Here is a 21,706-nt window from a genome sequence, read left to right on the forward strand (position 1 = left end):
GTTGCTGAGATAAAAAAAAATAAGAGTTAGTAAAAAAGGAAGATGAGGAAGGGGTTTAAGAAAGGGATATGTTGTACTGATTTTGAGTACCCTCAAGTATGGAAGTGCAGCTTCCCTAAAGGCTTAGATACTGATAGTTAATTCATTCATTTGGCTTAGGTTTTAAACATTTTAATTAATTAAAAAATTCACTGTAGAAAAATAAACTAATAAAAAAGGTAATCCTTTATGATTACCTTGAATTAAATAACTCTGTATTTTACTTGCTTAATGCTGAACTTATTTCCTATAGTTAGTAGTAGACATATTCTGCAGGCTTCAACAGAACTGATATATCCTAACTAGGATTTTTCTAACTAAGGTGTTCACATTTTGCTATTTATATACAGTAACTAATGTTAAATTATTCTGGCAATTTTTTTTTTGCTGGCTCAGGGACTGGGGAGAAGCATGCAGTCCTAAAGCACCTAAAAGGCAAGATTTTCTGATACGTGATTTGTGGTATAATACCTTATTTATATATGTTGCCCTGGAACCATCCCATATTAAAAGAAAAGTATGTTTGCCATAGGTTTTTGTCTAAAGTGCCTGGCTAATGGCCATGTTGGCTGATTTACTGGGAATTAAAATTCAAAATATTGGATGGCTACCATTCAATATACATACATTTTCTCTGTAATAGAAAATATTGTCCTAAAATAATGCTTTGTGACTGATGCTGAGAATGGCAGATGGGAATACATGATCTGAGTTAAACTAACATTTAGTTTGGGTAGACAAAATATTTAAATTTCTTCTGTCCCTTGTCCAGAATGTTTTGTTTTGTTTTGCTCTTGGCAGAGATACCACTTGGCACCCATCATCTGTACTGGAGTAAATGTTTCCTAAGACACTGCTGGGAATTTTTGAAGAATTGCCTGTGATGCGTGTGGGCAGTTTATTTAATGGATGTTGCCAGGAACATCCTGTGACATGCAGGGACCTGCAGTGGATGACACAGGAAATGAATGATGTTCCAGATTTTTTTTTTAAAAAAGAGAGACTTACATGCAATTGCTTTAGGTATTATTCGATAGTGATGTAAGAATTGGTGAATCTCCACAACTGATATAGGTGCTATAATTTTGTTGTGTTTATTGCATTCTCCAGCTTAGTATTTTTCAGATGCGTTGGGACTGCAGCAGTTCCCAGAAGTCTCTAGCCAACAATCTTGGTAGCTATGGAATTCTCGGTGCTGTCATCCTACCCAACCACCTGGAAGAAGCCAGTTTGGGGAAGCACACTCGGGTCTCAAACCCTGGCTGTCAACTTTCCAACTGACAAGCTCAGCATCTTTCACCACTGCCATCACATACCCTTTCCTTTATGTACTCATGATCATTTATTGCTAAAATGTTTGTTGAAATGAGACAGAAGAACGAGTGAAATAATGTATAATAAAATGGGCTAAAAGCTTTGGTTATAATATACAAATGGATCAGTGGAAAAAAATTGTGGCTGAAAGGTCTGAAATTTACTTTATGTTCTAACCTTAAAGACAATTTATGTAACGTTACGCATTGTTCATTTCTGTTACCAGAGAAACAGAAACAGACTCTAGAATACATAAAAATACTTTAAATTTTTGCTGGAAATGCAAAGAACACAAAGTGATATTTTTCCATGCTGGAAATGCAAAGAACATGAAGGCATGTTTTACCATGTTTGGTGGACATGCAAAAAAGCTAGACAAATTTGAATACAAATGCATAGATTAATTCAGAGAATTTTAAAGGTTAAAGTATATCTGAAACCAGACTTTTCTTTTGTGACTAATGGACAGGAAAAAAAGGCATGGTACTTTGTTTTTATATATGGATGACTACAACAAGACTTTTATAGCTCAAAAGTGGGAAGATTTGATATTACTACAATGGAGGATGAAGATGGCGGAACTTGCAGAGATGATTAAATTAATTTTAAAATGGATTTTTAACTTTTATTTGCTGTTACATATGATCGAGATCAGTATATGTCAACAAGTGCTCCCGAAGCAGATTATGAAAGCCCTGCATGGTATACAACAACTTTGAGAAAAGACTATATCACCTTTTGGTTCCTGTTTAATACATACCTAATTCAACCACAATGCAATATCAAAACCAGGATAGTTTACATCGGGGAGCTCATAGATTAGGTTGTAGAATAGTTTCTTTTTGCTTAGGTGCATTCTCTTGTGCAAATCCAACCATGTCGGGGGTGGGTGGGTGGGAATCCGATGGAGTCGGTACTGGGACGCCCCTAACTTCCCGATTTCAAGGCACAAAGGTCGGCTGTCTTAACGGAGACGGACGCGTAAAGACAGGGATCTTCAAAAACTCGGCCCTTTTATGACTCATGGACTTCAACTCCCAGAGTTCCTCAGCCAACATGCCTGGCTGAGGAATTCTGGGAGTTGAAGTCCACGGGATATAAAAGGGCCGAGTTTGAAGACCCCTGCGTTAAGAGATGAGACGTCTAATGAGGCAACTCCATCCGATTGGGGAACAGCACGTGTAAACGAAGGAGTTAAGCGTCCGATGATTGACAGCAGAGGCGGAGCCCTCCGAGTGACTCCGATGACGTAGCCGGCCGTGAGAAAGAAGCGGCGGGGGCGGGGCGATTGACAACAGGGGCGGGGCATTGGCAGCATGGCGGCCTCCGCAGGCGCTGCGGCACTGGGTCGAAGTTCGCGCGCGGCTCTTTCACCTTGGGCGCTGCGGGTCCCACGCGCCGAGCGCGGGCGGCTGCTGAACCCCGTCAGCCTCGGAGGGCGCGCCCCGGCCGCCCTGGCTGCTTCTCACCAGCCGAGTGCGGGAGGAGTGGAGCGCTACTGCCTGGATTTGCTGCGGTGAGGCTAGCGGCTGCTTCTTCGGGGTCGGGCCTGGGCTGGGCTGGACAGGATAACCAGGGCAACCCCTCTGCGGGGTGTGGTTTGGCACCTCCCAGCCTATTTGTTTTGCATATTTTCAGATAATGTGACGTAGAGCAGCGTTTCCCAACCTTAGGAACTTGAAGATGCGTGGACTTCAACTCCCAGAATTCCCCAGCCAGCTATGCTGGCTGGGGAATTCTGGGAGTTGAAGTCCACGCATCTTCAAGTTCCTAAGGTTGGAAAACGCTGACGTAGAGGCTCGGAATCTGCTTCAAATCGCCCTTGAGAACGGCCCGCAAGCCGAGGCCACGTCTTAATGCTGTTTGGGAGAGTGCATTAACTTCCTAGCTTCTCTAGGAAGAGGCTAACATGATTTCTATGTATTCTAAATATTTCTATATCCCAGGCGTCCCCCAAAGAGACCCAGTCTCCCCTTGTGCTTTTCCACACATCTCTTGGCTAGGCTGCCATTCCTAGTGCAGTGTGCGTTGTGCTTGTCCTCTGGAGTGCCATCCCCTGATTTTTATTTTTTATTTTTTTGCAGTGGCAGCCAGAGAATAGTTTGCCCATTTTTCAGGATTGCTCTTTATTTTTTCCAAGAAAATAGAGTTGTTTAGTCGCTAAGTCGTGTCCAACTCTTTGCAACCTATAGAACATAGAATGCCAGGCTCTCTTAAATGTATTCTAAAGGCGTGTTGGTTAAAGCATATTTATTTATTTTATTTATTTATTTTATTTTAATCCCATTTATATCCCACCCTTTTCCGAAGACTCAGGGCGGCTTACAATCTAAGCACAAATCAATGTGCTTAGCAATAGCCTTCATTCTATGTATATGCCTGCTTATTAGGGCTTTCAGTGCCCCCCCAAGCGACATTATTACAAAGTCAGCTTAATTTTATTTATTTTTATTTTATTTTAATTCCATTTATATCCCGCCCTTCTCCGAAGACTCAGGGCGGCTTACAAGCTTAGCAGTAGCCTTCATTCTATGTATATGCCTGCTTATTAGGGCTTTCGCCCCCCCCCCCCAAGCGGCATTATTACAAAGTCAGCTTATTGCCCTCAACAATCTGGGTCCTCATTTTACCTACCTCGGAAGGATGGAAGGCTGAGTCAACCTTGAGCCTGGTGGGATGCAAACCTGCACTAATTGCAGGCAGCTGGTGTTACTTAAGGAGGCATTAGCCCACTGCTCCACCATGGCTCAATATGGCGTTGTACAATAAAACCATTTATAGGTAACATTTATTTTATTTTTATTTTATTTTATTTTATTTTATTTTATTTTATTTTTTATTTTATTTTATTTTATTTTATTTTATTTTATTTTATTTTATTATTTTATTTTATTATTTTATTTTATTATTTTATTTTATTATTTTATTTTATTTTTATTTTATTTTTATTTTATTTTTTATTTTATTTTATTTTATTATTTTATTTATTTTATTTATTTTATTTTATTTTATTTTATTTTATTTTATTATTTTATTTTATTTTATTTTAATCCCATTTCTATCCCGCCCTTCTCCGAAGACTCAGGGCGGCTTACAATCTAAGCACAAATCAAATGTGCTTAGCAATATGCCTATAAACATGCCTATAACATGCCTATAAATAGAAAGTTAATTAATTCACCATGTGTTAGAACTTCATTTTTCCCCATAAACTTTTTATAAATCCTATTATACTTAGTCTTTTTCTGTTATATGTATGTATATAACAGTTCTAATGTTAAATTTTTTATTGTATTTAGTCTTTGAGCTGTAATAAATTTGATTTGATTTGATTTGACTTCACAAGTGCAGAATCTCATCTGTGATTTGAAATAGTGCAACCCATTCTACCATTTTATTGCAATACATTTCAGCGTTGTGTCTGTTGGGCAAATAAAATAAAGTTTCCAAACTATCTTTTGATGACCAGCAAGACATGATGCGCTTGTAACCTTAATTTTAAAACAAATCCTAGACATTGTGTATTGAGTATATACTTCTATTTTAGAGGAGTGGACATAGTGGTACTATGCGCTCCAGAAAATCTAGACTTTAGTTCTCATTAGCCAGCCTGCAGATCAGTGCTTTATAGTTCTAAGAATTGTAAACTGGACTATATGGAGAGTACCATTTTATATCCCCTTGATTTAGAATAACTGCAAAATTATTTTTGTACTTTGCTTGGAGTCGCTTTCTGTGAGTTGGGCATCCGTGTCAATTTGATTAATAAATAACATTAAAAATAATTTAATTGAGAACTGTTTTATCTGTTCCACTGGCTAAATGAGCTTGTAATGAAAGCAAATGCTCTTAAATATTCTTTGTATATCTAGAAAACGGGACTACGAAGGCTTCCTGTGTGCACTGCTGTTGCCTGAAGAATCACGTGCCTCTGTCTTTGCCCTGAGAGCCTTCAATGTAGAACTGGCTCAGGCAGGTATTAAAATATCCATTATACAATACAATGTTAACATTAAAAAAAACCCTCTAAAAATCCCAAACGTGAAGTTTGTGTTTTTTCCTGTCAGTTACTGTCAGTTTTTCCCTCACAAGATACCAGACTACCTAAACAGATTGTTTACTTACAGATGAAAACTTGATATGAAATAAAAAATAATCCCTAACATGTACGCATTATTCTGAACATAAATACAAAACAACCTGCCAATCTATGACCTTATGAAACTGTACAAGGTATAAAGAATAAATTGTTTGGATATTTTACTATCTTTTTAGGATTCTGTCATTGTGAATAGATACCTGTCTGTATCATTCTGTAGTAATTTATGAACAAGTAAAAATAATACTGATTTTAATGAATTGCACTGGATATTCCATTATTTGCTTCTGATATATTCAACTGTTCCTTTAGAATATGTACCCTGATACTTTTAAGTAGTTATTGACCAATCTTTAAGAAAGTGGTTATAGCCTCAGAGGGTCCTGCTGTTTAAGTCAGTTTTCAAGGGTAGATTCAGCACAGGGATAACATTGATTGTTTTTGAGAGAAGAAAAAGATAAATAAAATCAATTATGAATTGTGTAAAAAGCAGGCTTTTGCTTTAATACTTTGGTCCCAACTTATGTTAATTGTATCCAAAAATTGTATGCTAAACAAATACGTTAGTGTGAAGTTGCTTGTGCCTTAGAAACAGTTTCAATAAATATTTTGGTTGCAAGCTATAAAACAGCAACCTTAATATTCTCACTATTGAAAAAATTGGTTATCTCCAGGTTAACGAGTCTCTACTCTTCAAAAACTCTACCAAAATCTGACACTCATTTCAAAGTTGAATTTAGAAGATACATATCCATATTAAAGCTGTGTACATCAATATCCAATAATATTGCATTTGAATTGCCTATCTGCCTTTTTACGGACCAAGAATAACTTACATTTGTTAGATAAGCTTGAAATGTTTTCTTGCTTGTCTACTACTAACAACGAACAGTTGAAAGAATAGAGAAGTTGATGTTATCAGCCTAATGGTTAGTTGAGAACTTTAACATGATCCTTACAGAAAGTAAGATAATTTGGCTTATAGATTTCATTTATAAGTTATGTTTTATGGTTGATAACTTCCTAATTTTAAAATGACCAAATCTTTGCAAGCTCTTTTTAATACTGGAAAGCTTTTTTTATTGAAAGAATTTCCTACATCTTCTCTTACATCTTTTGCAAAGATCTATTGTAGCTCTTTGCAAATAACTAAGAGTGGAGCCTCTCTGTTCTCCCCATGGTGGGATTCCTCATTCATGGAAGAATCCTGTGCATCTACAACAGGCTGCTCTTTTTTACATCTCTTCCTTTTGTTTAAACAATATAGCATATGCAATAGTGGCGAATATCTGTAGCTCAGATGTAGGATGAACCTCCACCCTCAATATAGTATATTAGATGTGAAAAAAAGTAATGTAATTGGACTATCACTCGTACTGTATTTCTGTTCCAGATTAGAGACTCTGTAACTGAGAAAACCATCGGTTTGATGCGGATAGAGTTTTGGAGGAATGCTGTAGAAGACATTTACCAGGATAATCCACCACAACAACCAGTGGCAATAGAGTTGTGGAAGGTATAAGGCTAAGCAATGCATTAAATACTTTCTGGGTAACGGAATGCCACTCTGAGCAGTACATAGGCTAGAATTTTCATATTTTTTCCCTTTGGGATATTTTTTCCCTTTGATCAAGTGAGCTTAATGGGGTGTTCTCTGAGTTATAAATTATATTAGTCCGCTTTAGGTTTATATTAATATACATTTCTATATTTCCCATCTCACAATGGCAAACAAACCATGCACCCAAGTTTTGTCATTGCTGGTCAGCAGTATAGGGTAGGGGCAGGAAAAACGGGAATAAGTGGGTCAAATGTTTGGTATAACATAGCCTTTACATTTAAATTTGTAACGATAATGCTTTTATATCTGTGGGAAATACTCTTGGAAAGTTTTTGTCAGCTGTTTTGAAAAGAACTGACGTTAAGATAAGGGAAAGATTTATTCAGGAAATATCTTCCATGCTGTAGGGAAGAAACTTGGGCATGACCCTTTATCAGGAAGGCATGGAGAAAGGCAACTGGGCACTCTGATGCAAATGATGCCCTCTTTCCTTGGAAAGTAAACAAATAATGTCAACCATTGTGATAGATTGCCTAATCTTTTCCACACAGTGACCTTCAGGTTTTTCAGAGGAATTTGCCTGTCCTTTGGTCTCCATATAAATTAGAACTGCCTGTCTTGCTTCATAGCAGTAAAATAGAGTTTCAGTTAAAAGTTTTCCTGAATATAACCTTCACTTACTCAGTCACCAGTTACAGCTTTGCATTCCAATTTTACTTGTATCCCAGCTGAAAACCTAAGGTGCATACTTGTCCCCTTAAAAACACTAACACTGTCAGATGCTTTTTTGAGTTGATTGCAAGGCTCCAGGTCTAGCCAGTCTTATTTGACATTTAAGTCACTTAAGAAGGATATTCGTTAAGAGATGAAAATGTGGGATATTTTAAATCCAAGTCTTTACTACAAAGCAAATGGCTGTAAATGTTGGACTACATTATCTTTTAAGATCTCTATACACAAATTTGTAATAATTCATATGATTAGAATTCTTTCTTGTAAAAATTTGTTACAGATGTTCACCTTAATTGCTGGTGGCCTTACATTTAAGAGGATACTAGTTGCTTTGTAGATCTGTTCATGTCAGCAATTTACAGATAATCCTTGAGTTGTGATGGTAATTGGGAATGGAATTTCTGTCAGTAAGCGATGCAGTTGTAAAGTACGATGTCACATCATTACGTTGCTTAACAACAGCAATCCTGGCATAACTTATTGCCATTATTAACTGATTTCCACCAGCCTTTAGCTAAGGACCCAAGCCAAGCCATTCTGGGCTTGGTACCTCCAGGGCCAGAGCCTCGGTTCTTCCAAGGACAGCCCTCCCCTTCAGTTCCCCCAACTGTCTGTTCTCGCTCATCAGCCCTTTTAGCCACTCTGCACCCTGCCCTGCAGGGCAGTGAGCAGTTTCACAAACAGGTGCCTCTGCACTGCTGGTTCCCCTGCAACTCACCGGCTCCTTGGCATGCTGTGGCTTTGGAGTTGTACAAAGCCACAGCCACTTCTAGAAGCTGCCCTAGACATGTCCCTGTTGCAATCACCTTCACCACCTTGCACTTCAAGGCCCCTGCTATGGTAAGACATGTCTGTTTTAAAGTTTCAGAGAGAGGTGATTTTGATGTATTTCATGTGTTAAAAGAGGTAGCCCAGCCTGGATAGCAATATATCTTTCACTGCATTTATTAATTTACTTTCAAAAGCTGCAGCTCCTCTCACTTGATTAAATTATCATTTCAATTTCCTACAGCATCTGATTGTTGACTGTAGAAAATAGTATGTTAGATTAAATAGACCTTTAAGCCAGCAGTGGTGACGTGGTTATCTTGGTTTGATTGCTTGATTTCTTCGTGTTTCTTTTCTATCTCTCTCTCTCTATAGAGAGATATTAATATATCCTGTTTATCTGCTTTTAGGCTGTTAAGAGGCAAAACCTAACCAAAAGATGGCTTATGAATATTATTGACCAAAGGGTAAGTTTTACATTATTTTGAAAAAAGAAAAATTACATCCCCTTCCCTCCCGCTCCCCCTTGTAACTGAATTCTTTGTTATGTTTTTGTAATAGAATTCTTAGTGTCTTTTTGCAATAACAGTCTCCAGAACAAATTGAAATGAGCCATGGTGTTTCAAAAAAAATATGACCGCATGTCATGGTAAAGATGCAGTTGCAACCACTGTCAGAAAATGCTTAATTTTGAAAGGCTGAAAAATGTTCTGAAGTGTTTGTTGTACTGTAAGAGAGTATAATATGTTTACATTAGGAATATATTTTAAAATATTCTATAAAGGTAATATATAATAAACTGCAGCATGAACAAAATATTGAAACATCAACATAAATGCAGGTTATGATTATTACTACATTTTTCTCCCTTGGTGATTTTAATTCAGTTTCCTTAAAGACACATTATTTTATTGTACTAAGGTACAGTAGCTATGTTGGATTGGTATTTAGGAAGCTGCATAAATGCCATGATTTCACTCCCTCTAGAAATTATGCAAGTGGCTATTGAGAAATGTTTATTGGTTTTGTACTAATAAATAACGAATAAATAAACTGATTAACCAGTTTGGTAACAGAGCTCAGTGGAAGATATGGTCTGCATAATAGAGGCATTATAATCTTCTGTCTTTCTGTCTTTGTTGAAAAAAATCATATGTTGGCAACCAAAATATTCCTTTTATTTTCAATTTGATTAACTTTCAAAAAGCATGTAGCATTACCTTGAGCTATTTAATCATTACATTAGCAGGCGGCTAAATAATACCTCTTTCCATTAGCAGATCCCAGCTATTTCAGAGGTACATAATTAGCTGTATAATAGGATCTATTTCCAAGGCTCTTCTGTTTTCAATGACTGTAGATCAAGGAGAAAAGTGTTCTTTCTAGCTAAGAGGAAAATTTGTAAAGGTGTAAAGCATCCTAAAAGTTGTTATACGCTTCCAGTAAAGATTAAAATTTATTTTGTTCTCAATGCTCTTCCCCTCTGTTTTTTTCTTTCCCTATTTTTCTCCTCTTTTTTTAAAAAAGGTAAACAAGATAGTAACTTAGGGTAGGAAAAGTAATCTACATGTCCCTCAGAAGATAATGCTTTCTTTTAATAAAAGTGACATACTTCTGTTTTTTTTTAAGTTAACCTCAGTGATCAGTTGTTTCAATATATGCACTCCTCTCCTCTCCCCCCCCTTTACAAACGCACAGGAGAAGAATCTGGATGACCGAGCGTATCAGGATATCAGCGAACTTGAGACATATGCTGAAAATACACAGAGTGCACTCCTTTATCTCACACTAGAAACACTTGGTAGGTTACTCTGGCACTTGCCACATGGATGGATGTACCAATACAGGAAGTCTTCGATTTATGACCACAGTTGAGTCCCAAGATTTCTGTTACCAAGCAAAGCAATTGTTAAATGAGCTTTGCCCCATTTTTACAACCTTTCTTGCCATAGTTGTTAAGCAAAGTAACATGGTTGAGTGAATCTGGATTCCCCATTGACTTGTCAGAAGGTTGCAAAAGGTGATCACGTGACCCTGAGACATTGCAACCGTCATGAATATGAGTCACTTGCCAAGCATCTGTTGACCACGTTATCTTGGGGATGCTGCAATTGGTCGTAAGGATGAAAAATGGTCATAAGTCACTTTTTCCAGTGCCACTAAGTGAGGCAGTTAGGTGAATTTTATCCCATTTTATGACCTTTCTTGCCTCGGTTGTTAAGTGAATGACTGCCGTTGTTAAGTTAGTAACATGGTTGTTAAGTGAATCTGGCTTTTCTATTGGCAGAAAGTCACAGGGTGATCACCTGACTCTGGGACACAGCAACCATCATAAAATATGGGTCAGTTGCCAAGCATCTGAATGTTGATCACATGATTTTGGGGATGCTGCTGTGATTGTAAGGATGAAAAATGGTCACTTTTTCCAGTGCCACTGTAACTTCGAACAGTCATTAAATTAACTGTTGTAAGTCAAGGACTATCTGTATTTATTTGATTTTTAAACAAATACTTGTTGAATCAAGTCTTTTGATTTTCTTTTTCCAGGGACAGGCTTAAAGTTTTGGTATACAAAGCTAAGTACCGTCTGGAGTCAAGGATTACCTGTAGTTTTTGCTCATGACCTACCTGTGTGATTGTATTTTCTTGCAGAAAATATGTTAATAGATGCAATTATCACATGAATGGCCTTAGATCACAGTGGGCAGTAAAAAGGTGGAAATCTTCTTTTGCCCAATTCCCAATAATATGTTCTATTTCCAATCATCTGACAAATGTGGAAATTCCAAGTACCATATTGTTTGCATTTTAACTCTTCTTTAAACAACGTCTTACCTATTAGTTCTGATTAGATTTTGTTGCCTGGCCATTTCAATAAGCATCCTTTAGGCTTTTCTTTTCTGTACTTAACAGGCGTGAGGGACATCCACGCAGACCATGCAGCCAGTCACATAGGGAAGGCACAAGGTATTGTCACGTGTTTAAGGGCTACTCCATACCATGCTAGCAGAAGGAAGGTGTTTCTCCCCATGGATATTTGCATGCTGGTAAGTAAAGCTGAGATCCAGTTTGTAACAATATTCCTACTTTTGATGTATTAATAAATCAGTAGCAAAATGCAAATTCTACTGAGAGTAGTGTATCATTTCTATTTTTAACCATTTCAGAATTGGTCCTTCATTGAAAGTGCCTGTACATCATGACTTATATTTTGCTCTGGCAATATTACTAGATGGGAAATTATTGAAACATTTGAAATCTAATCTTTAAAACGCCTTATCATTATTATCCTCTTAGATGCCTAAAAATCTTGCTGTGACATTCCACTTTATTTGTTGACCTCTATATTAAAAAAATGACGTGTACATGTTCTTCTGCTTGCAAGCTTAAAAACTTTGTGTCTATATTTTCATTTATTTTTATGCATACAAGTAATCTTTGGTTAACAATAGTAACTGGTATTAGAATTTTGTCGTTAAAGCATGACAGCACATAAACTGCATTACTTAATGACGGTAATCCTGGCATTGCCATTGATAATCAAATCCCACCTGATCACTAGGCGAGGATCATCCGCTTCTCTGCCCTTTTCGCCAAGTAAGACAAGTAATTTCACATACTGGAGCAAATTAGAACTCTTAATATTTCAGCCCCTTGCTTAATGTAATATTTACCTTATTCACATTTTTGTTACTGAGAAAAGCATTAAAGTATTTGCTCACTCCTTTTGTATTTTTATTGGCCTGGAGAATTGTGACATGATGCTTTCTAATAAAGCCTTTTTCATTCTGCTACCATTTAGATGTCTTCAATTGCAACTGCTAATTCTCTGCCAAAGACTGGCAAACTCTATTGTAAAACCTTCCTGAAACCAAGCAGTGTTTTATAATGGGAAATTACCGTGGGATTTTCTATTGATATAAACATAAGATTACACTTTCTGAACTATCCTTATGACTTCAAAAAACATGTTATATAGTATATAACATGTATATTATTGTAATATAGCTTCAAGATAATAATATATTCTCCCAGTGCATTTCCCAGGAATATTTAAAATCTGTACTTGTTTTCCTTCCATGTATGTCAGCATGGTGCTTCACAAGAAGATTTCATAAGAAAAAATGAGGTGAAGAAAATAAAAGATATTGTATATGACATTGCAAGTCAAGCCCATGTTCATCTGGAACATGTGAGTTTCTGGATTTTATCAAAATTTCATTAACAATATTGTAGGCCAGTGCTCTTGAAATAGGTGCATTAATAGATAGTGGACATAATGGCTGGTAGTACACTTATCATATTGGGGAAGGTTGATGAAAACTATTGTGGAACTTGAATAACTTAAGTTGTACAAATGAACATATGCCAAGAACCCCACATTTAAAAAAGAACTGGCTTCCTCTGGTTGGACTTGAGAAAAGAGACAAGTTTTGTTACCTTTAATTGTATATTTGTTCCTTGTTTGAAAATCAAGTTGTTGCTGGAATTCTTTGTAACTTTAAACTTTCTTTTATGTTAGTGTTCAGAGTATTGTGATACTAGTTCTTTGGAATAAGTGTTTCCTGTCCAGACTGTTAGAAATAACATTGATAGTAATGGGGTTTTTTTGGTTGTTTACTTTGTCACCTCTTTGATAGGAGTTCTGCCATACAAAGATTTTATTTTTAATGCAGCTGGACAAATCCTTAGCCATAGCAGAACAATAGCTGCAAAGCAGCAGTTTGATCCTCCAGTGAAAAAGTGTACATTTGAGAAGTTGTGTAGCAAATATATTTATTGGGGAAAATACTGGCAAAGATGATTATTTGGGACATAGCATTTATAAAATGTGTTTATACATTTTACATGTGTAGTGTGTTTATGTTTCACATAGACTTTAGAAGAAAGCATGCAAATTCATATGGAGAAAGTACTGACTAGTATAAAGGAAAGTTAAATGTAAATGAATGTTGAAATTACTGTAGTTACAAGCATATGTGAATATGTGACCATATTCCTCAATGGCCAACAGAGGGCAAAATCCATCTGTTTTTAAGCTTGCATAAATTATCTCAGTGTTATGATGTCAAAACTGTATGTAGCCTTGCTAAATATAATTCCTGCTAATGTTTTGCTTTTCTCCTCTTCTCTGCCTTCCATGCCTAATTTAATACTGCAAATTGGGGGTGAGGGGTGGGGTTGTCTTTTTCTGGTGTTAGATAGCATAATAACTCTTTTAGATCAGGAAAAACTCATTTTGGCTCAATATTTCACTTCACAGATGCTCAAAAGCAGGAGTTTGGGACATACAGGTAGGCCTTGACTTACAGTTGGTCACTAGCAACCATTTGAAGCTACAAAGGTTCTTATGACCTGGTTCCAAAGTTCTGATAGCTGCTTCCCTTGTTACATAACTGCATTTTGGGTGCTCGGCAACTAGCCAGCATCATGTGATTGCTGTTTTCACTTAACAGCTGCTGAGAATTTTTTTTATAAAACTGGATCAGTCATTTAGCACAAGGGAGTCCTTGCGTATGGGTAGTCCTCAACTTACAACTACAGTTGAGCCCCAAATTTCAGTTGCTAAGCAAGGCAGTTGTTAAATGAGTTGTGCTTCATTTTGTCTTTTTTTTGCCACAATTGTTAAGCAAATCACTGCAGTTGTTAAGCGAATCTGGATTCCCCATTGATTTTGCTTGTCAGAAGCTGGAAAGGTTACAAATGGTGATCCTGTGACCACGGGCAGTGCATGGTGCATAAATCCATACCATTGCCAAGGACCCGAATTTTGATCACGTGACCACGGGAATGCTGCAACGGTTGTAAGTGTGAAAACTGGTCATAAGTCACTTTTTTCAGTAACTGTAACTTCAGATGGTCACTAAATGAATGGTTATAAGTCAAGGGCTACCTGTACTCTTCTCCTGACATTCCCCTGCATCTGGAACTGGAGGCATTGCTACCTGGTTGCCATTAGGACTCATTACATTGAGCCTTACGAAGATAATTATAATATAGAGTCTTTGCTTTACTACTTTGTCTTCTACCTATTTGTGCCACCAATTGGATTTCTTCTCTTCTTTTGCTTCAAAGCTTTACTTTCCCATCCATGTTTATTCAGCTCTCTATGTATAGATTCACCTTCCCTATAGCAGCATAGAAATATTTGTATAAAACAGGTTATGCTTGCTGACTTTTAGCATAACTGGAAAAGACAAGAAAGCAGAGCAGAATTACTGCAGTTACTTTGTTTGGTTTGAAAACATTGTGTGGCTCTGTTGATTCATTACAGTAAAAAGTTAAAAGAAAGCTATGGGGGTGCTTCCTACTTACGCAAAGGTACGAGAAAGTGAGGAAATTAACAGGAGCAAAACTATGAGTAAGAGCAGAAGTAGGCTTTCTTTTCTGTAGGTGGAACTAAAATTGTGAAACGTCTTTACTCTTTGGGAAGTGAAACCAACATAAAAAGAAGGAAAACTTTTTGGTCAGTTCAAAGTTAAACTCAGGGAGTTGGAAGCTCCAGGCCAGATTTTATGCTGAGGTATATGTCACAAATTGGAATGAAATAGCAGTGTTGATGATGTTTAGATCCACCACCCTGATTGTTCTATCCCCAGTTTGCAAGCTATGCAAATAGTGTTGTGTTTGATACGGAAGTGAATAGTTACGATTCACAGGTGAGGGAGGGAGGAAGGAGTTACGTGATCTCTCATAGAGGCTATTACCAGACAAGAATAGGAGGACATTTCCCAACAATATGGTGTTATCTTTTTTTCATAATCTGATGCTGTTATTTTGTCTTTCAAAAGAAACATTCTTCTGATTTGCAGTATATCAGAAATGATGAAGCTAGTAGTTAACCCAGATTTCTGATACCCAATGCAATACACATAGTCCTCAATGTTCAGCCGGAAATTCTATTGCCAAGCAATAGATTGCTACATGAGGTGTCCAATTTTATGACTTTTTTTTTTTGCATGGTCATTAAATGAATTGTGGTTGTTAACAAATCTGCTTGGCCTGTTGACTTCGCTTGTCCGAAGTTCCCTTGGATCACAAATGACTAACATATAAGGTTGGGGTCCTACAGGTTGCATGAATACATGCCAGTTGCCAAGCCCCTGAATTTTGACCACATGACTTGGGGACACCGATCCTAAGTCATTTTTTCAGTGCCATCATAACATAAAATAAATGGCCATAAGTAAAGAACCACCTGTAATGTTTCCACTTGCTGAACATTTCTTAAAAGAGTTTTCTCTTTATAAGGTATTTTCCATTTGGGGGTAAGGCATGTGTGGTCGGGGCATTATACAGTGTCTCTCATTTACCCAGATAGCCAGTTCTTTATAAACAATTACAATTTTATTTAACAATAACCTTGCATGAACGTATAATCTCTGCGTAATCATTTTTTAAAGTCATCTTTTCCACTGGCACTAGAAACATCAGTCCTGTCCTATCCTAGCCACTATCTGTTTTTCTTTCTTCTTTTTTAAATCTGTCAGCTCTCTCTACTCACAATTCTGTCTCCCACTTTCTCTTAGCTTTGAAGTGTATATGAAGGTGCCCAGTTAATTTTTTTTCTTCCTTCAGTAGAATAGTAATTTACCATTTTATCACCGAACCCAACTCATGAGAAACTTTCTCACCTCGACACATTCCTTAATTTTAAATGCATCATTTTGTCTGTTTCTTTCCAGGCTAGGTCCTTCAAGAAGAATGTCCCTGCCAAAGCACTTCCTGCCTTCCTTTGTACAGTAAGTGGTTGTATTGCTTTTCTTTTAAAAAAAACTTCAAAAAAATTGTGATAAGGGCATTTAACCTTATGTGTGAACTACAAAGCTTTATCATTAATATCTAGTCACATTTTCAAATAGTCTTGTTTATTTACCTATCCCCTTCGGCTTTTCTTTCATAACATTTGACTTAATCAAGTGTTCTGGTAAATACTTGACAGTTTGACATAATTAATGATGTTCACACAAACATGATACAGATTGGGATTTTTTTAAAAAAAATATTACAGTCAGTATGGCTGTGATTTCTTTTGGTGGAACAAATTGTCTAAAGTTGAGATGGGAATCCTTTCCCAAAACTATTTTTTGGGCTTCCAACAGTTACGAGGGATGTTATGGCGTTGCAGGGAGATAGATAAGATCAGATTTTGCCATCTTGACTTCTCATTAGGAAGGAAGATTGGACTTTTCCTCCCAAGTAAAATAACTATGTTAACTTTATCAAAAACTTAATACAGGTAGTCCTCAATTTACAACAGTTCATTTAGTGACTGTTCAAAGTTGCAACAGCACTGACAAAAGTGAGTTACAACCATTTTTATACTTACGACTGTTAAAGCAGTTCCCTGGTTACATGATCAAAATTCAGGCTGTCATATTTATGACGATTGCAGTGTCTGGAGGTCATGTGATCACTTTTTGTGACCTTCTGACAAGCAAAGTCAGTGGGGAAGCTAGATTCATTTAACAACTGCAGCGATTCACTTAACTGTGGCAGGAGAGGTTGTAAAATGGGGCAAAATCACTTAATAAATGTGTCACTTAGCAACAACAATTTGGGGGTCAATTGTGGTCCATCTGGAGCCACTTTGTGTTTGTGAGAGTATTCCATAGTACAGAGTGAAATTTAAAGTTTCTATCTGAAAACCAAATATAAGTTTCATGTGAGCCTCTTGCTGCTACTAGTATGACATGGTGACCTCAAAATCAGTGTTCCCATTTGCCATTAATACCTCGGCATTTTATAGCAACAATAGAAATAATTATTGTTTATATATTTCATTGTTTATAATACATTTAATATCTTGTTTGTATATTATAATAATTATATCCTCTTTCTTTCCAGGTTGCTATTGAAGATTATTTACATAAAATACAAAAAGCTGACTTCAATGTATTTCATCCAAGTTTGCACCAGAAGAGCACTTTACTACCTTTGCGTTTGTATATTAGATCATGGAAAAAAGCTTATTGAAAACTATAAGATTGAGTCTGTCTGATTGAGAATTATTATATGGAAATGTTATATGGATGATATATCCAGGCTCTTCACATTTAATCCAATCCCAGACTTCACAACAATCTTATGAAATACATTACGTAAATTAGTAACTAGCCCACTGTCACATGACTGAGTCTGTATTTGAACACAGGAGTTGTCTAAATCTAATTCGGTCCATGACGTCCACCATCTTGGAACTTGAGGGTTCCTCAGCAACGTTCCATCCAGGGTCTAATCAAACAGAGCCTTGCTTAGGTTGAGCCAGGTATTTGTATCAATTACAGGTAGTCCTTGACCTCTGACCACAATTGAGCCAAGAAATTATGTTGCTAGGTGACTAATTTGTTAAGTGAGTTTTGCCCCATTTTATGACTCTTCTTGCCCCATTTGTTAGTGAAACACTGCAGTTGTTAATTTAGTAATAGGTGGTTAAGTGAATCTGGCTTCCCCATAGATTTTGCAAAAGATGATCACATGACCTTGGGGCTACAGTAACGGTCATAAATATGAACCAGTTGTCAAGCATCTGAATGTAAATCATGTAACCATGGGGATGCTGCAATGGTCATAAGGGTGAAAAATGGTCATAAGCCATTTTTTCCAGTGCCATTGTAACTTCGAACCTTCACTAAATGAACTGCTGTAAGTTGATTACCTGTACAGATTAAAACATATACATAAAGCAAAATTAATTGAAAAAGAGCAAAATTTGATAAACTGAACTCACACAGTTTTCTAATTACCATAGGAATTATGGAAAGTCCTGGGAGTTGAACATTTACACATTTGACAAATGTCCAGAGTGGGGAGAATGTTCTATAGGATGGTGATTCTTTACTTCTCAAAAGAATATTGCATGCCTTAATTTATTAAAATGTTTCTCTACTGCTTTTCATTAGAAATAGTAATTTACAAAGAACAATAACATGCAAAAAGAAAGCCTCCACATGCAACTGAAACAAGATAATTGTTGTGATTCAGGGTCAGCCTGTGGGTTCGGCAGTTGGGTCGGACGACTCAGAGGAGGAGGGGGGTGTTGAAGAGCTTGCTGAGGGGGTTGGAGAGCTTGCTGATGAGAGCCCTCAGCCAGGCCACTCCCACCTGGTCACGACGGAGACCCAGCTGTGTGAGCCTGACAGCGTGGATGAAGATGACCCACAGCTGGCCCTGTTCAAGGACGCCCGACGCAGGAGGCAGTCAATCAGGAGTAAATAGAGGAAGGCAATGGGGCACCTCGGAAGGAGGCAGAGAGAAGCCACGCCCCGAACTGTATAAAAGGGGAATGTGTGGGAGGGCTGGTTTGCTGAAGGCAACCGCTTGAATAGTTCCTGTTTCATAGCTCCTGTTTCATGGTTGGTGTCTTGTTTTGCTCTGTTTTATGTTAATAAATTTGGCAGGCTTAATTCCAGCCTCTTCCCGTTTGTAAAGGGGTTGTCCCTGCCTTTTCTGCAGGGCCGGTAGCAGGCTGGTACAGAACAATAATATATTTAAAAGCATGAAACAAAACAAAAATCTGAAAGATATGCAGATTATATATTTTCACTTACATGTGCCGGTCATAAGTCCCCACAAAAAAGAAACAATTTTTTTTTATTTTCTAGAAATTAACTGGCTGGTACTTGGTTAATGTGAACTGTAATTGTACCCTGTGGATAACTAACAGTATTGATAGTATGCTCATATGTGCTGTTTTCACAAGACACTTAAAAAATATTTGTGTTTGTGGCTGTGTATGTGCTCCTTTGAGTGAGGTTTTTTTTATTCCTGGGATCTACCTCAATAGGTCCTAGACTCTAGAGCTTTCTTGGCCTTATTTTGGAAGTAGCTTTCCGTTGCCTCCTCCAGCTGGCTTCATGCCTAAAGTGGGATTAGAATTCACCATCTCCCAGTTTCTAAGCCTGATGCTTTAACCACTACATCAAAAAATACAAAAAGGAAAAGATGCTGTTAACATGCTAGCAAACATGTATGTATATTTGTTTAATTTCCTTTCCAGAACTATACAGATACCTGCATTATTAGTTATGATTTCATTAATAACACAGGAAGCAAATATATTTATTTATTTTATTTATTTATTTACAGAGTTAAATGGCTGCCAATCTCATACAGTATTTCCGGGTGACACACAAATATTTTCTAAACATTTTTAACTTGCAAATACTTTTAACTTTTTATATCATTTATATCATTCAGACATTTGATATGAAAAATTTTCTAGCACGGTGTGCAGGAATTAGAGTTATGATTTGTCAGTCAAATCAATACAGTTCATTCTTAGATGTTTGCTTTATTTATTTATTTATTTTATTTTATTTAATTACATTTTTATACCGCCCTATTCCCGAAGGACTCAGGGCGGTTTACAGGGCAACATAAAATATGATATAAAAATAGTATAAATTAAAATAGATTAAATTACATAAGCCCAACAATTAAAACAATATTAAAAGCTAAAACCCCTTCAGTCCAGGCCTAATAGATCAAAAACCAAGTTTTCAGATCCCAGCGAAATGTACGCAGATCGGGGGCGGTCTGAAGTTCCACTGGTAAATCATTCCAAAGGGCAGGCGCGCCCACAGAGAATGCCCTCCCCCTGGGGATCACCCGCCGGCACTCCTTAACCGTCGGCACCCTGAGAAGGCCCTCCCTGTGGGAGCGCACAGGACGATGGGAAGTTGATGCCAGCAGCAGGTGTTCCCTTAGATAATCCGGACCCAAGCCATTCAGAGCTTTATAGGTTTATGAAAAGATAATTGTATTAGAATAGCTTTGCTGTGGAATTGTTCAAAAATATAGTAGTGCTTTTACAGGGTATACCTAATAAACAATTTTGTGTATCTCAAAAATCAACAGAAGTTTGAACAGTAGTTGGCTCAGGAGAATAATATTAATTACACTTTGGCATATGCCTACTAAATCTTGACCAGATAAACTGAGAGGTTGGGATTGGCGAAAAATCTTCAAGATCTGTTTTTCATTCAAACAATAACCATTTCAATCTATACATTTCAAGAAAAGTTTAGAAAGTTTCATTTTCTGAAACATGGGAGACCTAGTACCAGCAACTATAATTAACACTGCCTTAAAATAGACTAGTGGTTTGACTTAGAAGAAACTGTTCTTCGTTTTCAGATAGTCTTTAATGAAAAATGTCTTGGAAAAGCAGAGAATTGTACACAAATATATTTGCCACTATTGCAAATATACACAGATGTTACTGGATGCGTAATTGTATTGCATTTAGGAAGGTACAGCTGCAAAAGGGAAGAAGTTATTCCATGTATGATGGAAGGCAAAAAGGTATAGTAAAACCTGGAGAATATGTACGAGCAGAGAGGAGCCAGTAAACAGGATGTGAGTTCAGAAAATTGCAACAGAAGTCATGTGAGATTGTAAGGTTTTAGAGAATAATACAATACTGTGTCAAAATGCAGATATTCCTGGCTGTGGACTCTATAATCAACAGAAATTAAGAAGGTGAAATTTGTCTTCAAGCCCTAATTTCCCTTGTCTCAGGAAACTGCCTAGAATGATTAGCACAAGCTGCCATGGATGAACACAAGGAGGCAGCTTGTGACAAGTATTTTTTCCTTGTGCTAATCATTTACTGGCTGATGGGTTAATTTTTTCCTTCTGTTTAAAGGAGTTAGCTAGCCTACCCATATATCATTTCCTCCAGCAATCTTGCCATCTTCTGACCTCTTTCTCCTCTGTTTAGTATATATGAATATCTGCTTTCTCTGCGGTTAGTTTTTTTAAGATGACCTGTATTTTGAATGTAAAAATATTGAACTATACTTGCTCTACAACTGCCTTGTTTAGTGGTTGTTTGAAATTATTCTGCTGCTGAAAAAGTAAGTTTATGACTGGCCCTCACACAACTGCAGCATCCCCATGGTCATGTGATCATGATTCCAGCACTTCAGAACTGGTGGTGTTTAATGACTATCATAATGTCCTGTGGTCACATGATTGCCATTTGCGCCGTTCACAGCTGACTTCTGACAAGCAGAATCAATGGAGAAGCTGGCAGTAAAATCACAGGTTGAGGTCATGTGTCTTGCTTAACAACCTTGGGTTTTTCACTTAACTATTGCAATGGAAATGAGGTAAGGCCACTGTGGTCATATGATATTTCGCTTAATGACTCTATCATTTAGTGATAGAGTTGCCAGGTCCAATTGTGG

General features: G+C 37.1%; 1 protein-coding gene across 4 annotated transcripts; it reads left to right on the forward strand.

The window, feature by feature from the left end:
* The first annotated feature begins 2,551 nt into the window (after positions 1-2,551).
* On the forward strand, positions 2,552-19,338 carry NDUFAF6 (NADH:ubiquinone oxidoreductase complex assembly factor 6). 4 transcript variants are annotated; one of them, XR_014491974.1, is made up of 10 exons: positions 2,552-2,869; positions 5,226-5,325; positions 6,846-6,968; positions 8,924-8,980; positions 10,212-10,314; positions 11,427-11,560; positions 12,604-12,705; positions 16,199-16,255; positions 17,361-18,868; positions 19,300-19,338. XR_014491974.1 is itself a non-coding variant. In XM_083358422.1 (10 exons), the coding sequence occupies exons 1-9, from the start codon at positions 2,670-2,672 to the stop codon at positions 16,780-16,782; spliced, it is 906 nt and encodes a 301-aa protein (XP_083214548.1). In that variant the 5' UTR covers positions 2,552-2,669; the 3' UTR covers positions 16,783-16,815; positions 17,361-17,498. The 4 variants fall into 4 exon arrangements, 2 of the variants coding, with proteins under 2 accessions (XP_083214548.1, XP_083214547.1); XM_083358422.1 differs by lacking the exon at positions 19,300-19,338 and adding an exon at positions 16,753-16,815 and having other exon boundaries at positions 17,361-17,498; XR_014491975.1 differs by having other exon boundaries at positions 2,810-2,869; positions 5,226-5,329.
* Positions 19,339-21,706: the final 2,368 nt, after the last annotated feature.

This window comes from Vipera ursinii, assembly GCF_947247035.1.
Source record: "Vipera ursinii genome assembly, chromosome: 3".
Taxonomy (NCBI): Eukaryota; Metazoa; Chordata; class Lepidosauria; order Squamata; family Viperidae; genus Vipera; species Vipera ursinii.

What these genes read in the sequence shown, in the direction of transcription:
- NDUFAF6 (XM_083358421.1), top strand. Translation starts at nt 2,670, where the DNA reads ATGGCGGCCTCCGCAGGCGCTGCGGCACTGGGTCGAAGTTCGCGCGCG. An exon ending in CCCATGTTCATCTGGAACAT is followed by an intron (nt 12,706 to 16,198) that starts GTGAGTTTCTGG and finishes GTTTCTTTCCAG; the next exon opens with GCTAGGTCCTTCAAGAAGAA. An exon ending in TTCCTGCCTTCCTTTGTACA is followed by an intron (nt 16,256 to 17,360) that starts GTAAGTGGTTGT and finishes CTTTCTTTCCAG; the next exon opens with GTTGCTATTGAAGATTATTT.